The following is a 16,712-nucleotide window of genomic DNA, read 5'->3' on the forward strand; positions in this document are numbered from 1 at the left end:
AATGGGGCTGTTCTGAGTGTTGGATACTGAGCATTGTTTGCTGTGTTGGACACTGAGCAATGTTTGTTGTGTTTGTATAGTGGTCCTTGCTCTGAGATGAATAATTGAAGTAAAAATGGCTGGTGAGATACAAATAATCAGAAGAGATTTTGTGAGTATACTGTAAGTGGGGTCAGGAGAGAGTTATGTTCTAGCTTCATGACCTTCTCAGGACTGGGCTCAGTTGACAGATAATGCTCATGAAATTCCCAGAATATAACAAATAATCCCCCAACACCAAATAAATATTCCTTGCCTTCAGTGGAACTAATAATTTGAAGTAAGGCTGGAACTCAAAGGAGAAAAGCTCCTATTTTTCTTGTTTTTAGTGGATACCATTGAGAAGCATTGTACACAAACATACTCCCTGGGAAGGCTACAAATGGAAAGCTGCCAGGAGTTAAGAAAAGGAATTTTCTCCATCCAGCCGTCCTCTGGTCCTACCTTATAAATTTCCCTGGGAATTTCACAAGATTTGTATGCATGCTATTCCCATACCACTGAAGAAGCAAGTACCCTTTTTCCTGTGAGGGAGAGTGTTAATTGCTATGCCCAAAGGGGAAACATGTAGTCTTCTGCCTAGTAATTAAATGAAATGATTGAAAGCCATTAGACTGCCCAGCATTTGTACTGGCTGGTTGTTGAAGACAGCTGGCTTGCAGGAAGCTGCCTCGGGGTCATCTGGTTATTGAGCTTTTGGTTCGATCTTAGAACCAACTTCCTATGTAAATAAAGGGTAAACATTAGCTAAAAATGTCTACCTTAAAGTATCAGGTATTTGAAGATGTCATGTGTTTCTTCAATAAAAAGCCTTCGAAAATTAAAATAAAGGTCACCAGCCCAATTCAGTTCTCTGGTTAATGCTTTTTGCGGGTTTGATTTGATCCAGTTGCCTAATCTTACTGCAGGACAGCCTATGGAACGGGCATCAAGAGAAAACAACTTGGCACAACATGCTACCTAATCCTGGGTTTATTTGTAGCCAGTGCCATGAAAATTGGCTTGGTTTGGGCTGTGGGGTGACAGGGAAGGCTCTGCCTGCAATCAGTCTGTGCAGTCACATGTGGGCTGCTGTACAGGGAAGTGAAGGATCATCTACTGAGCACATCAGTAGGTAGAAGCAGAAGTGGGATATATTCAGAAAACCGACTGCCGTGTAGTCAGTCAAAAGCTACAATGACTTTGCTTTTTACCTATGTGCATGTAAACGAGATAAGCTTTTTTAATGCCTTCTTTTATCTCAGTGCCAACTATTTCAGGTGTGTTATAAATGAAAATATGAGGCTTTAAAAACACTGAGATTTTACAGCTGCAGCATGTTGGTAGTCCAGGATTTGTTCTTTCTCACACAGATTTGAAAACACAGTTGTGCTGTGAGCTCAGTGCCTGGTTTTTGAAGGATAAAATGGTTTAACTGATCTTATTTTTACTCCCAAACCTAGGTGCTGATTAAAAAATACCTGTAAGAGCAGTAACTGTAGCAATAATGTCTCACTACAGTGATCTAATCTGAAGCTATTAGCAGCTGCAATAGTTATACCACGAAGAATTTTTCCCCTTTAGCATATATTATAAAGGCTTTCCCTTGATTAGGTCAAAAGTGCTTGAAGGCTGTTGATTTTTGCTCTGTTTTAGGAGAACACACCTCTTTTTAACACTAATTGCTCAGTTTGAATTCGAATGGTCAGGTGAAGCAAATGTATTTGTGCACCTGATTTACCTCTTTATCTGGTCAGAGATAACACAAAAAATCCCCTTCTGATTCTTGAGGTGCTGGAGACCCTGTGGTCTGGGGTGTTGCCCTGCTACTGCCCGGTCACACATGCAAGGTGGCTGTAAACCTTTGCAGTGTATTTTAACAAAAAAGTGGTGGTGCTGTTTCCTGACATCCCGGAAAACAGCTGCACCTGTGAAAATGCCTGTTGCGTGGAAATAATGCCTGTGTGCTCATTAGGCTGACTGGGGTGCGTTGCTAAGTAACTCAGGGTAACAGTGGGGCTGTATGGATCCTTTATGGTGGTTCCCGGTCCCTGCAGAGATTTCCAGATTAGTAACATGGACGTGGGAGAGGCTGATCAACTAAGACACTAGCAGTTCAGCCCCCGCAAACTTAACTTTTGTTGAGAGTTTTTCGAGAATGAAATTGGATTAGACCCAGGAATGACGTATCCTGTTTGATTTCTTTTCCCCTTATACTCTGACAAGCTTTGTGTTTAGGCAGGCTTTTGTTTCTGGCTCTGAGCTGCTTTAAAAAAGTTGGGAGTGCGTCTCGGGGTGTCGAGGGTGATACGCTTGCATTGACTGGCGAGGTTTAGGTCGAGCTGCTTGCAAGTGCTTTGTTCTTCTCACCACCCCCAGGCCAGTTGTACAACATGCCCGTACGGTTTAAAAAGGAAAAGGGGAAAAAAAAAAAAAAAGAGAAATGCTGAGTAATGCCAGCGGTTTCTCAAATGGCTGATGCAAACCTGGAGAATTTGCATCATCACTCAGCTAGAGTAACTTGGTATGACAAGAGCTTAAATACAAGTCCATGCGGAAGCTGAGCTGGTTTCCAATGATAGGGCAGTACCACAGTGTGAAAACGCAGGTGTTTCTGAGCTGAGCTTGGATCACAGGAAGGGCTCACATACTCTTTAAGAGCTTGTTACCTGTGTGTAGGAGCAGCTGGAAAGATAAGACAAGACAGAGGAAGAGACAAAGTAGTTGTCTGCATAGAGGAGAGGAAAAATCCCCTTCGGTTTCTGCTGAAAACTTTTCTGCCTGTGCTTGCCAGCAGTGTGTTGGTGGCACTGTAGCATGTTTAGGAAAGCTGCTGTGCCCATGGTCTCTAATGGAAGCTACTTGCAGGGACAAGCTAATGGCAAGTTGTCCTCTATGGACAGCAAACAGCCAGCCCAGGAGGGAAAAGTTATGCTGAAGAAGAAAGTGACACTTATGAGGGGGATATCCATCATAATTGGCACTATCATTGGAGCTGGCATCTTCATCTCTCCCAAAGGCATCCTGAAGAACACAGGCAGCGTGGGCATGTCCTTGACTGTGTGGACAGTATGTGGTATCCTCTCACTTTTTGGTAAGTCCCTGAAAAGTTTCTAATTGGTCTAGAGGGGCAGCTGGTGAATTATTGTGATTATTTCTCTGATTTTATGATTGGGTAGGAAGTCAGAGTGCAGAGCTTGAGCACCAATGGAACTACAGACGGTTTGTGCTGCATGATAGTTTTGTGGAGGGTGCAAAGATTTGCAAGCCCTGTCCCCCCACTCGTGGCACCAGCTGGTGAAAGTTGGAAGCTTTTTTTTTTTTGTGGGTCCCTAAAGGAACAGGAAAACCAAATGTGCGTTTTTCCCTGTAGAACGTGCTGTATGTATATTTTTCTCCTGTTGTGAGATGTATTTATGGTTTGCTTGTAAAGCCCCTGGCTGTGGGATGAGCATGATGCATGAGCACCACTGAAATGTTTAGACAGCTCAACCTAGTTCCCTAGAGGCTACAGCAAAGTCTGAGAGGAATAATTCCCACTGTATGTAAGATGTATTGGCATGAAGGGGAGAAAAACAATAATACTAATAACCCCTTTTCCCAGCTCTTTTCTTCCTTCCTTGCTCATGAAGTTGCTTTGAAAAACTGGGCTACAAAAAACTGTGATGGAAGCAAATTTACCCTGGGAGTTTTATTGCTAGCCTGCTTTTTGTGGGAGTTTTTGCTAATTCTTTGTGTTCTTGAAGAGTGTTGAATTCTGAAGAAGTCCAGTTAAGTTGTTCTGTACACAAAACCCTCATTCAGAGTGGAAAACCCTACTCTGGCCTCTGTGGGACAGAGGGTTCATTGACCTGTTTAATAGAGTTAATCTCAAAGAAACTGAAGAACTAACATGAATATTGGCTTTATTTAAAAAGGAAACTACTTGTTTACTGGCAGGAGTGAAGAGGACAAAGAGGAACTAAGTGTCTACTTAATAGGCGGAACATGCAAACGCCACCTTGTAAATGGGCTCTGACCTTAAAAGAAATATTCTTTACAGGCTAAACCAACCCAGGCCAAACAAACAGTCCTAGTAAGTTTGGACCCATCTGGGTGAAATCGTAAATGTATGGGTACAACGTGCAGCATAATCTCTTGTACAAGTGTGGAAGTTCTGCCTGCAACAAAATTCCCCTATCAAGAAAAACCTCAGATGCTATTTGTAACCCTGTCAAAAGACCTTGGGCTTTTGAGTTGCTTAACCCAGAATTTGCTTAAGCACTGAATTTATGGCTGTAACTTTAGTAGTAGTAATCTTCTGGCTGTGTAGTGAAGCTTCTACAAAAAAAAAAAAAAGCTTCACGAAGAAGCCAAACCAAAACAAGAAAACCAAAATAACCCCCACTCCTTTATCAGACAGATTTTTTTAGGCAATTTTCTAGACTTCTAGATGGGAAGAACTGTGTAATTTGGCACAGCAAAAGATAGTATCTTGTTCTCAGGATGTACCTGTTACAGTTTGTTTGCTTTTTGGTTGTTCTTGCCTTTTTTTTAATTTTTTTTTTTTTTTAGTTCCCTGCATGACTTAGTTATAGTTAAATCACATGTAGAGATCGCGTAAGGTCTTGCTGAGGCTGCGTTTATAACATATATTAAAACACAATTTCATTTCATCCTGAACCTCAAAAAAAGAGGCTGGCAAAAGAAAATGCATAAACAGCTTTCTTTGGTGTGGCTGTAAGGGTTCCTTTAAACACATCTTCAGGTAAGCTAAAGAATAGCAGATAAAAGTTGCCACATTTTTGCAAAGCCTCAAACAAAACAAATTAATAAAGCTGGAGAATTTGTCATCATGTGGTACAGCTTTAATTGGCTTTTACATGTGATGTGGTTTTGACTACTGTAGTTCTTATCTAAAAGTGTGTGACATAAAGATGTGCAGGGAAGAGAGCTGAAATGAGTTAATGCATGTTTCTGATCTTAACTCTGTGTGATGCAGTGCTAACAAACTTTATTACTGTTCATTACTGGCTCCTCAGAGCCGTCTTCCAAAAGGGCTGCCTATGTTTTTTAGTTGTGGAACACTATTGATGTGGTCCACCTGTGAAGCTGTGAATCCCCAGCTTTGTAACTAATTGATGGTTCCTGACTTTTCACTGCATTTGTAGTACACAAAAACACTCCACCAGTGTTGAAAAGCTGTGACTATGTCACCCCCTGAGTTTTATATGTAAAATGTTAGGAGTATCGTTGAGTAAAATTCTTAATCTGAAGATCCTGCTTCCAAATTTGGGCCATTTGATTGCTTTTAGCCATGGCTGAGGTGAGGTAATACAGTTTTTAGACCTTTAGAGTTTGAGCCAGGCATCTCTAAGGCTGAGAGGAGTAAATCAACCTTTGATAACAAGTGTGTCAGAAATCTTTCATTTAGCGATGCAGTCTGGCTACCTGGGAAGTAACGTGTCTAGTATAACAACCCACTTTCTTGTCCCTCTTCACAAGATGCATAGTAGTAACAACACTTACTGCAAATAGCTTGTCCAGTGGCTTTAAATATAAGTGGATAAATGGTTTAGTTTACTACATGTCTAGCTGAATGAATTAAAACTTGCAAAATTCATTGGAAAAAAATTAAAATATATAAAAAGTAGTTATGATACCATAGCAGCTCTGTTGTTTAGGCTATAAATTATTTGATAGGTATTTCTGGATATCTCTCATGTTGGCCCTGTTGAATTCTCACAGGTGCCCTCTGCTATGCTGAGCTAGGAACATGCATTAAGAAATCCGGTGGTCACTACACCTATATCCTGGAGGCCTTTGGCCCGTTACCTGCATTTGTGAGGGTCTGGGTTGAACTACTCATCATTCGGTAAGTGCATCATGACTGTTTCTGATGGCAATGCACTTGTCAGTCATAAAGAAAAATCTCTTCTATATGTTGGGCAAAAAAAATCAAAGATATTTTGGTCAATTAACTGTGTTCTTTTACTATGATTGCTTCAGAGGGTTTAAAAATGCTGTTCTACTCATCAGCTTTGAAATGTTCAAGGAGACGTGTATATTGGGGAAATAAGAAAACTCCCTGCCACAAAAATCCAATTACTTGCCTTAATTTTGCTAAGCTTACTATTGATAGTCCATTGATGCCACTAATAATGTTGTTTGCCATACCTAGATAGAGTACAGAAAGGGGAAGTCACCTTTACCTTTTCGCAGTCTTAGCACTACCTTCTGGAACAATTCCTGTTGTCTCTGGATACAGGAATAACACCTGGTGAAACTATTGTCCAGTAGTTTTTAGAGTTAAGGGCACTGTGTATGCTTTATATGTCAGATTGGGCCCTGATTTTTTGTTTTTGTGGGGTGTTGGGGAACTTGATTCTTACTTTGAAAAACACTAACTAACCAAATAATGAAACATTACCTTCACATACCTAAAATGTCCATTGTATTGCCTTGGTGTGCAGCCTTTGACCTTGTGCAGAAGAATTACAATATGAAGATGTTGAATAATATAATATAAACTTTCATAATGTAAATGGATCAACATAGCAAACTCATGTGTAGCCTCTCCTTTTATTTTTGCAATTTTGCTGACTTTGGAGATCTTGATATATGTAGAACAGGGCAACTCACTTATATAAAATGTCCTTGGGAATGCTCCATCCCCAACTCAGGCTGGTTAGCACTTCTTTCCCCTCTGTTCCGCAATCAGCAGATTAGTCACAAATGAGGCACAAGCCTCATTTCAAATCATGACTATGTTTACATAACACTGACAGGTTCTAGCATGGACTGTTGAGTTTAAAAGTGCTGATGGTGCTGAGTCATAATGAATCTATAAATCCTTATGTTGTTTCCAGGGGAAATAATTTTGTATGTCAGATGGTCCAACACAACCTCCCCACCAAAATGTAACCTTTGAATTAACTGCGTAATTTCCATCAAACGTGATGAAAGGGCAGATGTCTCATCTGTATGAAACTTCTGCCAAAAAGGACAATCAGGAAGTGGATTGAGACCTATGTTTTCACAGTGGTGTGAACAGCTATATCATGTCACATCAGAGAATCAACAAACAGGAACAATATTAGAAATCCCCCTCTTAATCTACACTTTGTGTGACAGAGGCAACTTATTAATTTAGGCACAAACACCCATAACAAAACCAGGCATTGTAAATTCCTTTCTTCACAAAATAATTATTTTTTTTACATATGACGGTGTCCCAGGAGTGTTGTGAAAATGCTTCTAGTAATCGTCATCTGCCCCACACCCAGAAAATAGTCATGTTGCATGGGAGAGAACATCAGTGGTTTCTTTAATCACCCAGTCTAAGAGGCAGCGAGGAAGGCATACATGTTGTAACTTGCAATGATCAGAGCAGCACTGCTGAAACTCTGTGTAGAGTTTTATAGCTGACTCCTGCATCAGGAAACTGACTGCTTCTATCAAAGAACTTGAGACCTCATATATGTTTATTTTTTGTTTTCAGCAGATGAAGTTGCAGACACACATCTCAGCTAGGCTGGTTTTTCTTATGAAAGATTGCAGGATTATTACACTTATAGGCTGGTGGAGGAGTAACAACCAAAACAGACATTTCTTGCTCTCATGTATCTCTGTAAAGCTGCTACTTGACAGTGGAGAGCACACTTAACTACTCTGCCCACTTACTGAATAGTTCTGCCTTACACTGCACTGCTTCTCACCCAGTGCAACTGTGAACCTTTTTCTCTCCCAAAGCCAGGTTGTATTTTATATATATTTATATACATTTAAAAAACCTCCAACAACTATTTTTCAAACAAGTGAAGACAGCAGTGTGAATGCATTGTCTGTAGAGCTTCACTTGGTAGTTGCTAAACAAAGACAGGAGGAGTGTGCTGCCAGGTGCCTGACTTGCCTGTGGTATGTGCTGGGACCCTGTGCCTGGGCCTCATCTGGTGTCTTCCTGTATCCTTGCCCTTCTGTGGAAGCTGGTTATGCACTTTCTACCTGCTCCAGAACACACAGCTATTGAGGCCTGCCAGCCTGCCTATAGTACTGTAGTCAAAAGGAAAAACAGAATGAGTAAGGTTGGAAAAGACCACCAAGAACAAGGAGTCCAACCATTTACTCAACACTGAGTCCGCCAATAAGCTATGTCAATAAACATCCCATCTGTGTGTCTTTTGAATACTGCTCCATTCTTTGAACTTCTACCTCCACTAATTGACAGCATTGCCAGCAACATCTCCCCCATGGAGAGGGAGAGTCATGGTAATGTCGGAGGTAGAGCTATTAGAGGTGTAATTTAGGAGCTCTGTTTTTAGAAACAGTGGTGTGGATAGCAGTGACTGCTTTTATAAAAAGGCTTTTCCTTGAAATGGGAGGTCAAAGTCCAAGTTATGGGGAAAGAAGCTGGGACTGAGGAAAAGAAGTCTTGGACAACTCCAAATATGTGATCTTTCATCTGATCTAGAGCACTCCAAAACTACTTATGGAAGGCTGCATGCAGTACTTAAAAACCAGATGCCTGGTGATCTCCTGACACTAGAAGTATTGCAGTAAATGTCTGTGAAAATCCAGACAAAATTTGCAAAGCCATTTGCTGGCCAGTGAGAGGAACATCCCCATGCTTGGGAAATGCACATGCAGCAGCCCTTGCTTGTCCATGCAGAAACTTACTGAGGAAGATTATTCTGTTCTGTGCTGTTCTGCAGCTTGGTCCAACACAGTGTGTGACTTCTGAGTTGAGTCATAACACAGAGAAAGTGGGTTTTGTTTCCATGGTGCAACTCCCTTGTGGAAAATTCTTTTATCGTTTAATGGAGAACAACAACGTCTCTGCAGAATTTCTACCCTGTTCCATAGAATTTTTATCAAAATTCTGTGAAGTGAGGTGTGGCAGGTTTTTTCCCAAGAAATTTGGATGAATTCTTGTTCAACTCAGAAATTCTTTGAGAATCATGTGCCTGTTGTCCTACAGTGTATATGCAATAAACCACAGATGCCACCAGCTGTCCTAATGAGGGTGAAAATGTCCTTCTAAATGGAACATGAACAGTAACCTGCGGACACAGGCTAATTTGCTACTAATATGTGTCAGTGCTAAGGCTTCTGTCAAACAGTTAGCTTCTCTCAAATAGAAGGGCTGTATGAATATTATGAGCATTTCAAATTTGTAAATGCAACAGCTTTTTGGGTGTTGGAAAACTTAACTCTTACTATGAAAAACACTAGCTGGCCAAATGAAGAAACATTATGTCTTTCTTCATATTCCTTTGTTTTATGGTATTCTATGGTATACTACAGGGATTTTTGCTTTCACTTGTAGTGCTAGGAAATCCTTAGTCAATAAAAGGAACAAATTCTGTTTGTATTTTAGAAAATCCCATTTGGACTGTCTCAGAATTTATTAAAATACCTGGGTAGGTTTTGGATACTTAATTTAGTAAACCAGAATGCTCAGCTTGAATGAAATTAATTTGCTTGTGTCTCTGAGGGGTGAGATATATATGGCCACTAAAATCCACTGACTTTTGTGCAGGGTGTTGCCAATGTAATCTGATTACTGGCTATGTTCACTTCAAGTGAGTGAATGAAGATTTCTATTGATACTTTTTGGTTTTGATTATGACTGCTTTGCAGCATGGAAGTTGTAAGAGACAACCTGGTAAGAAGTGTTGCTGTCAGATCAGAATCACTGAGGAGTGCTGCATTCAGAAACTGTGGTACATGTCAGCAAAGCTCAAAGAAAGTGCCAAAATTAAGGTTCACAGGTCTCGGATAATGAAGTTATAGTGTGATCCAATAAGAATAATAGCTGTGTACTATTGCAGATTAATTTTGTGACCTTGGTTTTTTTTTCCACTCTAGCCCTGCTGCCACAGCAGTGATATCATTGGCATTTGGACGCTATATCTTGGAACCTTTCTTTATGCAGTGTGAAATCCCAGAACTTGCAGTTAAACTTATTACAGCTGTCGGCATCAGTAAGTATCCAATTTTAGGTTTCAGGGAAAGGTAAAGATTATATAAATTGAAAAAAATGAGCAGGTAATTGTTTAATGTAAATCATTAATTACCATGCATCCAGTGCCAGGGGCACCTGTGTGACATTTTGCCTGGGTGTGGGTGTTTGTGAACAAACACAGGAACAAAAAGAACAGCAGACTTTATCCGTGGCAGGGAAAATCTATTGTCAAGGCTGATTCTGTTGCCACTTGAATTAATGTCCAAATTTTCTTTTTGTAGAAGCAATTTCAGTCTCTAAGAGATGGTGAGGTAATGCCAGAGATATGCAAGAAAGATTACCTGCTTTAAGTGTTTTGCACTACCTTAGATTTAGGAGGCAGTTAAATGCCAAGTATGATGCCATGAAGAAATGTAGTTCTCTTGAGTGCAGACAGACAACATGAGGTCATCTTCCCCAGTCCCACTCTTTCCATCCTGGCAATAATCCTTGTTGAGGCGCTTGTAGTTCAGAAAGCAGGAAGCAAATTTTGGGAGCAGAGCATTCAGCCTGGTGCATGGTTGTTGCTGGCTTGTTGTCCTACACTTGCTAACTTTGTAGTTAGTGTAAAAGGGGTCATTTAGGGTTACAGAAAGCCAATATTTGCAGTGGAAAGAGGGGCACTACCATGAGAGCAATGGCTTTACAGTGTACCTGGGCTGGTATGGAGGATGCATGAAATGGGAAGGCACAAAAGACTATGAGAATGGCACTCTAGAGCTTGTAGCATTAGAGGCTTGTTTCCCTGTCTGTCTGGTCACTGGTGAGGATACTCCCTGTGGGCACACTTTGGAATTCAGCTGTGCTGGGAAGGAGTGCAGAGTAGACCTGAGTAATTAGTAACAGATTGTTCCTTTCAATTTGCTCAGTGCACATATCAGAAACAAAAAGACTGGAAAAAGGAATTAAGACATGCAAAATGATCAAAGGCCTACAGGAGACCCCTTCAGGTTTGCACAATAATAGGTTCAGATGACTCTTTCTTCAGGGCAAGGAGTTCAATTTACATTGAAATTTCCAGTCTCCAGGTTACTGTGGCTTTTTGTGGGAGCTCACTTGATAAGATTTCCTTTCTGGTTGGAGTGTTAAAAACATATGTGACTGCATTCCTTTCTAACTTAATTATGCATAAACTATGGGTTTCATAGGAGTAATTGAATTAGGGGTTTAATTTTGAAGTCAATGATTTTTTACAGCTACATCTGTCTAAAACATTTTAGTGCAAGAGTGAAACATGTTCAGTAATGTTAAGGTCACTGAGACAGAAGGAATGTTAAGTGAGGACTGCATCAAAGTGTTTTGTTAATTGCTTGTGAGTCAAGCACAATAGGTGAACAATTTGAAATATGTTTTTATTGCTTTTAATTTAAGTGAAAATCTGTGTGATAAGCCAGAGCTTGGCAAAATAATTGAACAAATAAGTAGCTTTGCAGGGGAGGTGGAATTAGGCTGAAATAATCACAGCCTAAAGGGAGAAGGGAGGTCACAGCAGACAGTCCTGTACAGAGTGGGTCTGTATGGAACAGGTGGGATGAACTGGCATTTCACTGAAAGGAGGGATTCTTGTAGAAAACTTGTAGTGGTGAATGGGATGACACTGAGAAAAACAGTGATATATCAGACTGAGACTTTATTCTTTGCAGTATGCTCTACAGTGGAGTTTTATTTGTAGTAGTTCTTAGAACTTCTGCTGCACTTAAGCTCAGTGATCACAGAGTGTCTGGCTGTTAATCCTTGTAGGGTAAGAATCAGCTGCTGTGGTGGTAATTGTTATGAAAGTTTGGTATTGGGCATGTAGGCAGAGCAATAAGTAAGATTAAGTTGGTGAGCTGAGCAGACACTCTGGAGCCCTGAAGATCTTACAATCCAATATAATGGTGCAAAAAGTAGTATCACTTCAAATTTTTAGTTAATCAAGAAGTGAAATGACACGCCTTTTTTCTTACCCATGTCTGGTCCCTTTTCCTTCCTTGCCTGATGAGAGAGCACTGGTCGTGTATATGTCTTTATTGCACAGGGAAAGGCAGTGGGATGCACCACTGAACTCTCTCCTTGGGTAAGACTTTGTTCTATTGTTTTACCTTGTCATTTCTTTTTGTACGAGAAAGAAGAGGTAGGAATTTTGAAAAATATCCAGGTAATCCCCTGATCCCAAACACAATCAGTGTTATCTAAACAATTTCTTAGAAATGTTTGTCTAAACTAGCCTTAAAATCTGCAGTGTGAGAGTTTTTTAAAACATCACTAGTATTGTAGTCCAGTTTTTTCTATCCTTGTCACAGTACAGCTTTTCTCTTTCCTTTTTTTCTTTTTTCTCCCCACCTGAATCTCTATTTAACCATCTTAAGCCTATTATTAAAAGGTTGACTGAGATGGATGCAACCAGGATTATTTTGGGGAGTGGCAAATACTATTGCTTCTCTACCAGCCACCAAAAAATATTCCTTGTAAAGGGCTACAGCCATTCTACTCTCCACCATTTCTCCTCTGTGCCTCTTCAGTGAAAAAGGAATGATAGTGCAGAGGAGATGTAGATCAGATGAGAGTTAAAATGCAACTACTGGACATGGTGACATTTAAAAAATCTCTGTTCTTGCTTTATTATTTATAGGAAAAAGACATATGCTGGGCACGAAATTCCCCTCAAAATCACCTGTTCAGAGCAATCTTGAACAATCTGTAAAAGAAAATTTTATGTTCTCCAATATGCTGCTTTTGTTTTTAGTTGCCTTTATTATGGTTTTTCTTTTTTTAACACCACCAACCAACCAAAATCTCCAAACATTTCAGTGTCTCAGTAGAGAGAAGGATGCTTGCGTGGAGTCCCTTTTCAGATGCCACAGCTTTCTGAGGCAAAACCTTCCTTTTTTTTTTTTTTCAAACTTAGAAATCACTTAAATTCACTTGGTGTTTCTTAAGCAAATCTTGATGAGAAGAACCTAGATCAAATACTGGATATGCAGATATAAGTTTGTCAGAAAAAGTCAGTAAACTTTCTCAACTTGGTTAATTTAACTGTATGTGAAAGAAGAGCAGACATCTCAAAGATTTTTATTACAGTATACATTTTGTAGAATCATAAAATGGTTTAGGTTGGAAAGGACATTAAAGATCATCCTGTTATGGGCAGGGACATTTCCCACTAGATCAGATTGCTTAAAGCCCCATCCAACCTGGCCTTGAACACTTCCAGAGGCAGGATATAATTACTACAATTTTATGAAAATAAATTGACAGGTAGGGGAGAGAGAAGCTGGATGTGCTTCAACACAGGTGTCTTAGTTTAGGGCAAATTAGGAAGGAAAACTCTAAATGGGGATTTCCCCAGGGAAATGCCCCTCCCCACTAACTGGTCCAGGAAAAGAAAAAATTCTGTAGAGAGAAGTGGAAAAAGCTGTTTATTTAACAGAAATTGAGTAATATTAAATAATAAAACCTCTTGCTGTTCGATGGGATGGCAAATCTAGGAGGGAGAAAAAAAAAAAGTCCTTTTCATGTGGTGTAGCTCGGCTCGCTCAGGTTCTTATCAGTCCCTCCGGCGCTGGAAAGTGCCGAGGCCCAGGCCCCAGTGGGCCACAGGCGTGAGCTCCCAGGGTTTGGCTGGGTGTTCAGTTCAGAGCAGGCTTGCACAGATCCAAGAAAATTGGGAAAAAAACAAAGGTCCAGGGAACTCCTCTGCCTCAGCTAGCTAGAACTAACTAAAAGCCAGAGAGAAGCTCTGTCCCGCTGTCTGTCCGTGCTGCAGACACCACAGTCCAGGAGCGGGATGTGTGGGAGTGATGTTTTTCCTTAACACAAACTGCGCGCTTCTTCTTCCCCCTCTCTTGCTCTCAAAGCCAGTCTTAAAGGTGCAGAACTTAATATATAACATAAACCAGACGATTGGGGATACCAGTATCATAAAGTCACCCCAGGACAACAGGGAAGGACAGCTGCAGAAAATGCAAACAGGAGACTAGCACTTCTAACTCCCCACTCAGTTCCAGCAGGACAAAATAGCTCCAGGACACAAAGCAAAGAGATGTTGTCCATCTTTGTTCTGATACTGAAGGGAGTCTTTTTAGGAGAATGAGTTTAAAATTCATTTTCCTCCTGAAGTGAAAGTTGGTAGACTCCTTCATATTTATTGTTTCTTGACATAAATAAACATCCTATCACCATGCCTATCATTGCAAAAAAGGCCCTATAATCATCTCTTGCTTTATTTATATATATTAATTATTTTCCTAATTGTAAACTTACATATAATGGTAACAGGAAGTGACAAAATGCACTGTGCAAAGATATCAAACTCCTCTATCAATATGTAGCCCCAATAGGAACTGAGCCTGTGCCAAACTTTTCACATGGCCTCTGTACCAGAAAGCAGATAAACAGGTTTCAGCCATTAAAAACGGATACTGAAAAACACCACCTCACTTGAGTTTTTTCACTAATTCATATTTTGGGCCTTTTACACTGCAATAATATATAACTTCCCTCTCTTTTTTTTTGGGAAGTCTGTAAAAAAATTCAAATACCCCAAACTTTGGCTGTTAGAGGTAAAGTTATGCTTGAAAACTGAGATTAGCTGTACAGGTCTATCAGTGCTTTTTAGAAAATGCTCCAGCCCCAAGTTTTATTGGTCTATGAGTCTATAATTAGATGCCTTTTTTCCCCTTCATTGAGGCAGATGTTGTAGATGCCACTCTCTACTGCTGACAGTTATCAGACAAACAATTTACATTAAAATATCTATTGGCTTGCAGGGATATGCTCTGATATGCTATTGCAAATATGCTCTGATAGGTGCTTTTGTGCTTCCTGTGACTTTTAATTGGCTCATCAGGGTCTGCAAATTGAGGGTATTTTTTGGCGTTTTTTGAATGCCTTGACCCTAAAAGTCTGACAAGTTATGGGAGAGCAGTTTTCTTGGTCTCCTGCTGAGGCAATGGTACAGATATTCTGAAAAGTAAGACAGGATGTAATGCACACTGCTGCTTCTCCCATTAGGTTTTGTTATTCATCTATAGTTGTGTGTCTGTGGGAAGGAAAGAGATTGTGAAAAACATGTTGGTGTTTCCATTGTGTTTGACTGTTTATGAACCCCATTTTGTTCTTCCTCCACACTCCTCTTGGTTAGGATTTATCTTGTTTTTATCAATGTATTTAGGTAATCTATGTTCCCCATAGAGTCAGTGGAGAAAGAGGAAAGAGGAACTTCCTGAAGGTAAACAATCTCATCTGGGATAGGCGTCTCACAGAGGTATTGTTACTCATCCTCTGGAGCTAACTGTCTCTTCATTGAGGATGCAGCCACACTTAATGTCTGACTTTTAGTTAGAAAAGTTAGACCTGAGTCCTCCTTTCACTGTCCTTTTTCTGAGAAACTGCTGTTCCTTCTGATATTTGCTGTGATCCCATATCAATGTGTCTGCAATCAATTTCTCTAAATATCTCCAATAGGCCCTGTTCTGAAGACTAATGGCCATAGTCCCAGAATATAATGTCCTTTTTGAATCCTGGCACAGCTGTCATCATCTTTTCTTGATTTTTAGCAGTTTTCTTCATGACTCGACTTCCCCATTGCCTTTCACTACCCAGTTACTAACACAACCAGTACTATGCTGGTACATGATACTAGTGAAAGCCCCACATTTCTAGACAAGTGTCATGCACATAGAACCATTAAGACTAAATTTATTATTATGAAATAGTACTACTATTATTAATAGTATATAATAAGCAATAATGTATATTATATAATATTATATTATAAAGAAGGCTATAAACTCTTATAGCTTAATAAGTACAATAAAATAAAATTAAAAAAAAATGTAAAACTGGTCTGAAATTTTTCAAGCACTTGTAAGCACTTAAGTCTCAGCCCTGCAGCCTGAATTACTACTAGAACAGTCCTCCAACTCTGCACTTATTCTTATGAAGGACCATCAAAGGACATTTGTATCAAGGGACTTTTACAAGGGCAAGCAGTGATAGGTGTCCTGGTTTCAGCCAGGTCAGAGTTAATTTCTTCTCAGTAGCTGTTACAGAGAAGAACAGCAAGGATTTGCTTGTTTTGGATTTGGAATGAGAATGGTGTTGGTAACATACTGATGTTGGTTTTTTTTGGCTAAGTCTGGTTTATCAATAGTCAAGGACATTTTTTCCCTGCCTCCATGCTTTGCTAGTGAGGAGGTTAACAAAAGAAACTGGGAGGGGACATAGCCAGGACAGGTGATCTGAACTGACCAAAGAGATACTCCACACCATAGAACATCATGCCCAGCATATAAACTGTGAAGATTTAAATGGAAGGACATCTGATCTGGGTTTGGGAATGAGGGGTCTGGCTCTGTTCAGTGGGTGGTGAGCAATTATATTGTGCAGCACTTGCTTTTTTCCCTTTTCGTTATTATTATTTATTTACCGTTATTACTGTATTTTACTTTGTTTTCAATTATTAAACTGTTCTTATCTCAACCCACAAGTTTTACATTGGCTCTTCTCATTCACCGATGGGTGGCAGGTGAAAGGGGGGAGTTGAGCAAGCAGCTGCCAGGTTTAATTTCCATTTGTGCTTAAACTGTGACAATAGGATGAGGGGAAATGGCTTCATACCGTAAAAGGGCTGGTTTAGATTTGATACATGGAATAAATTTTTCTGATGTAGGTGGTAAGACACTGGCACAGGTTGCCCAGAGGAGTTGTGGCTGCCCCCTTTCTGAAGTGT

The 16,712-nt window shown here is 40.0% G+C and overlaps 1 protein-coding gene across 2 annotated transcripts in view; it reads left to right on the forward strand.

The window, feature by feature from the left end:
- The first annotated feature begins 2,643 nt into the window (after positions 1 to 2,643).
- The window catches only part of SLC7A11 (solute carrier family 7 member 11), a 68,900-nt gene continuing 54,831 nt past the window's right edge, over positions 2,644 to 16,712 (forward strand). For both annotated transcript variants that reach the window (XM_005525549.2, XM_088056277.1), the window contains exons 1-3: positions 2,644 to 3,112; positions 5,746 to 5,872; positions 9,865 to 9,980. In XM_005525549.2, the coding sequence (XP_005525606.2) occupies positions 2,836 to 3,112; positions 5,746 to 5,872; positions 9,865 to 9,980 (520 nt within the window). In that variant the 5' untranslated portion in view covers positions 2,644 to 2,835. The remainder of the gene's footprint in view (positions 3,113 to 5,745; positions 5,873 to 9,864; positions 9,981 to 16,712) is intronic.

This window comes from Pseudopodoces humilis, chromosome 6 (assembly GCF_049639895.1).
Source record: "Pseudopodoces humilis isolate 2021_Gansu_Grassland_sample_001 chromosome 6, ASM4963989v1, whole genome shotgun sequence".
Lineage (NCBI taxonomy): Eukaryota > Metazoa > Chordata > Aves > Passeriformes > Paridae > Pseudopodoces > Pseudopodoces humilis.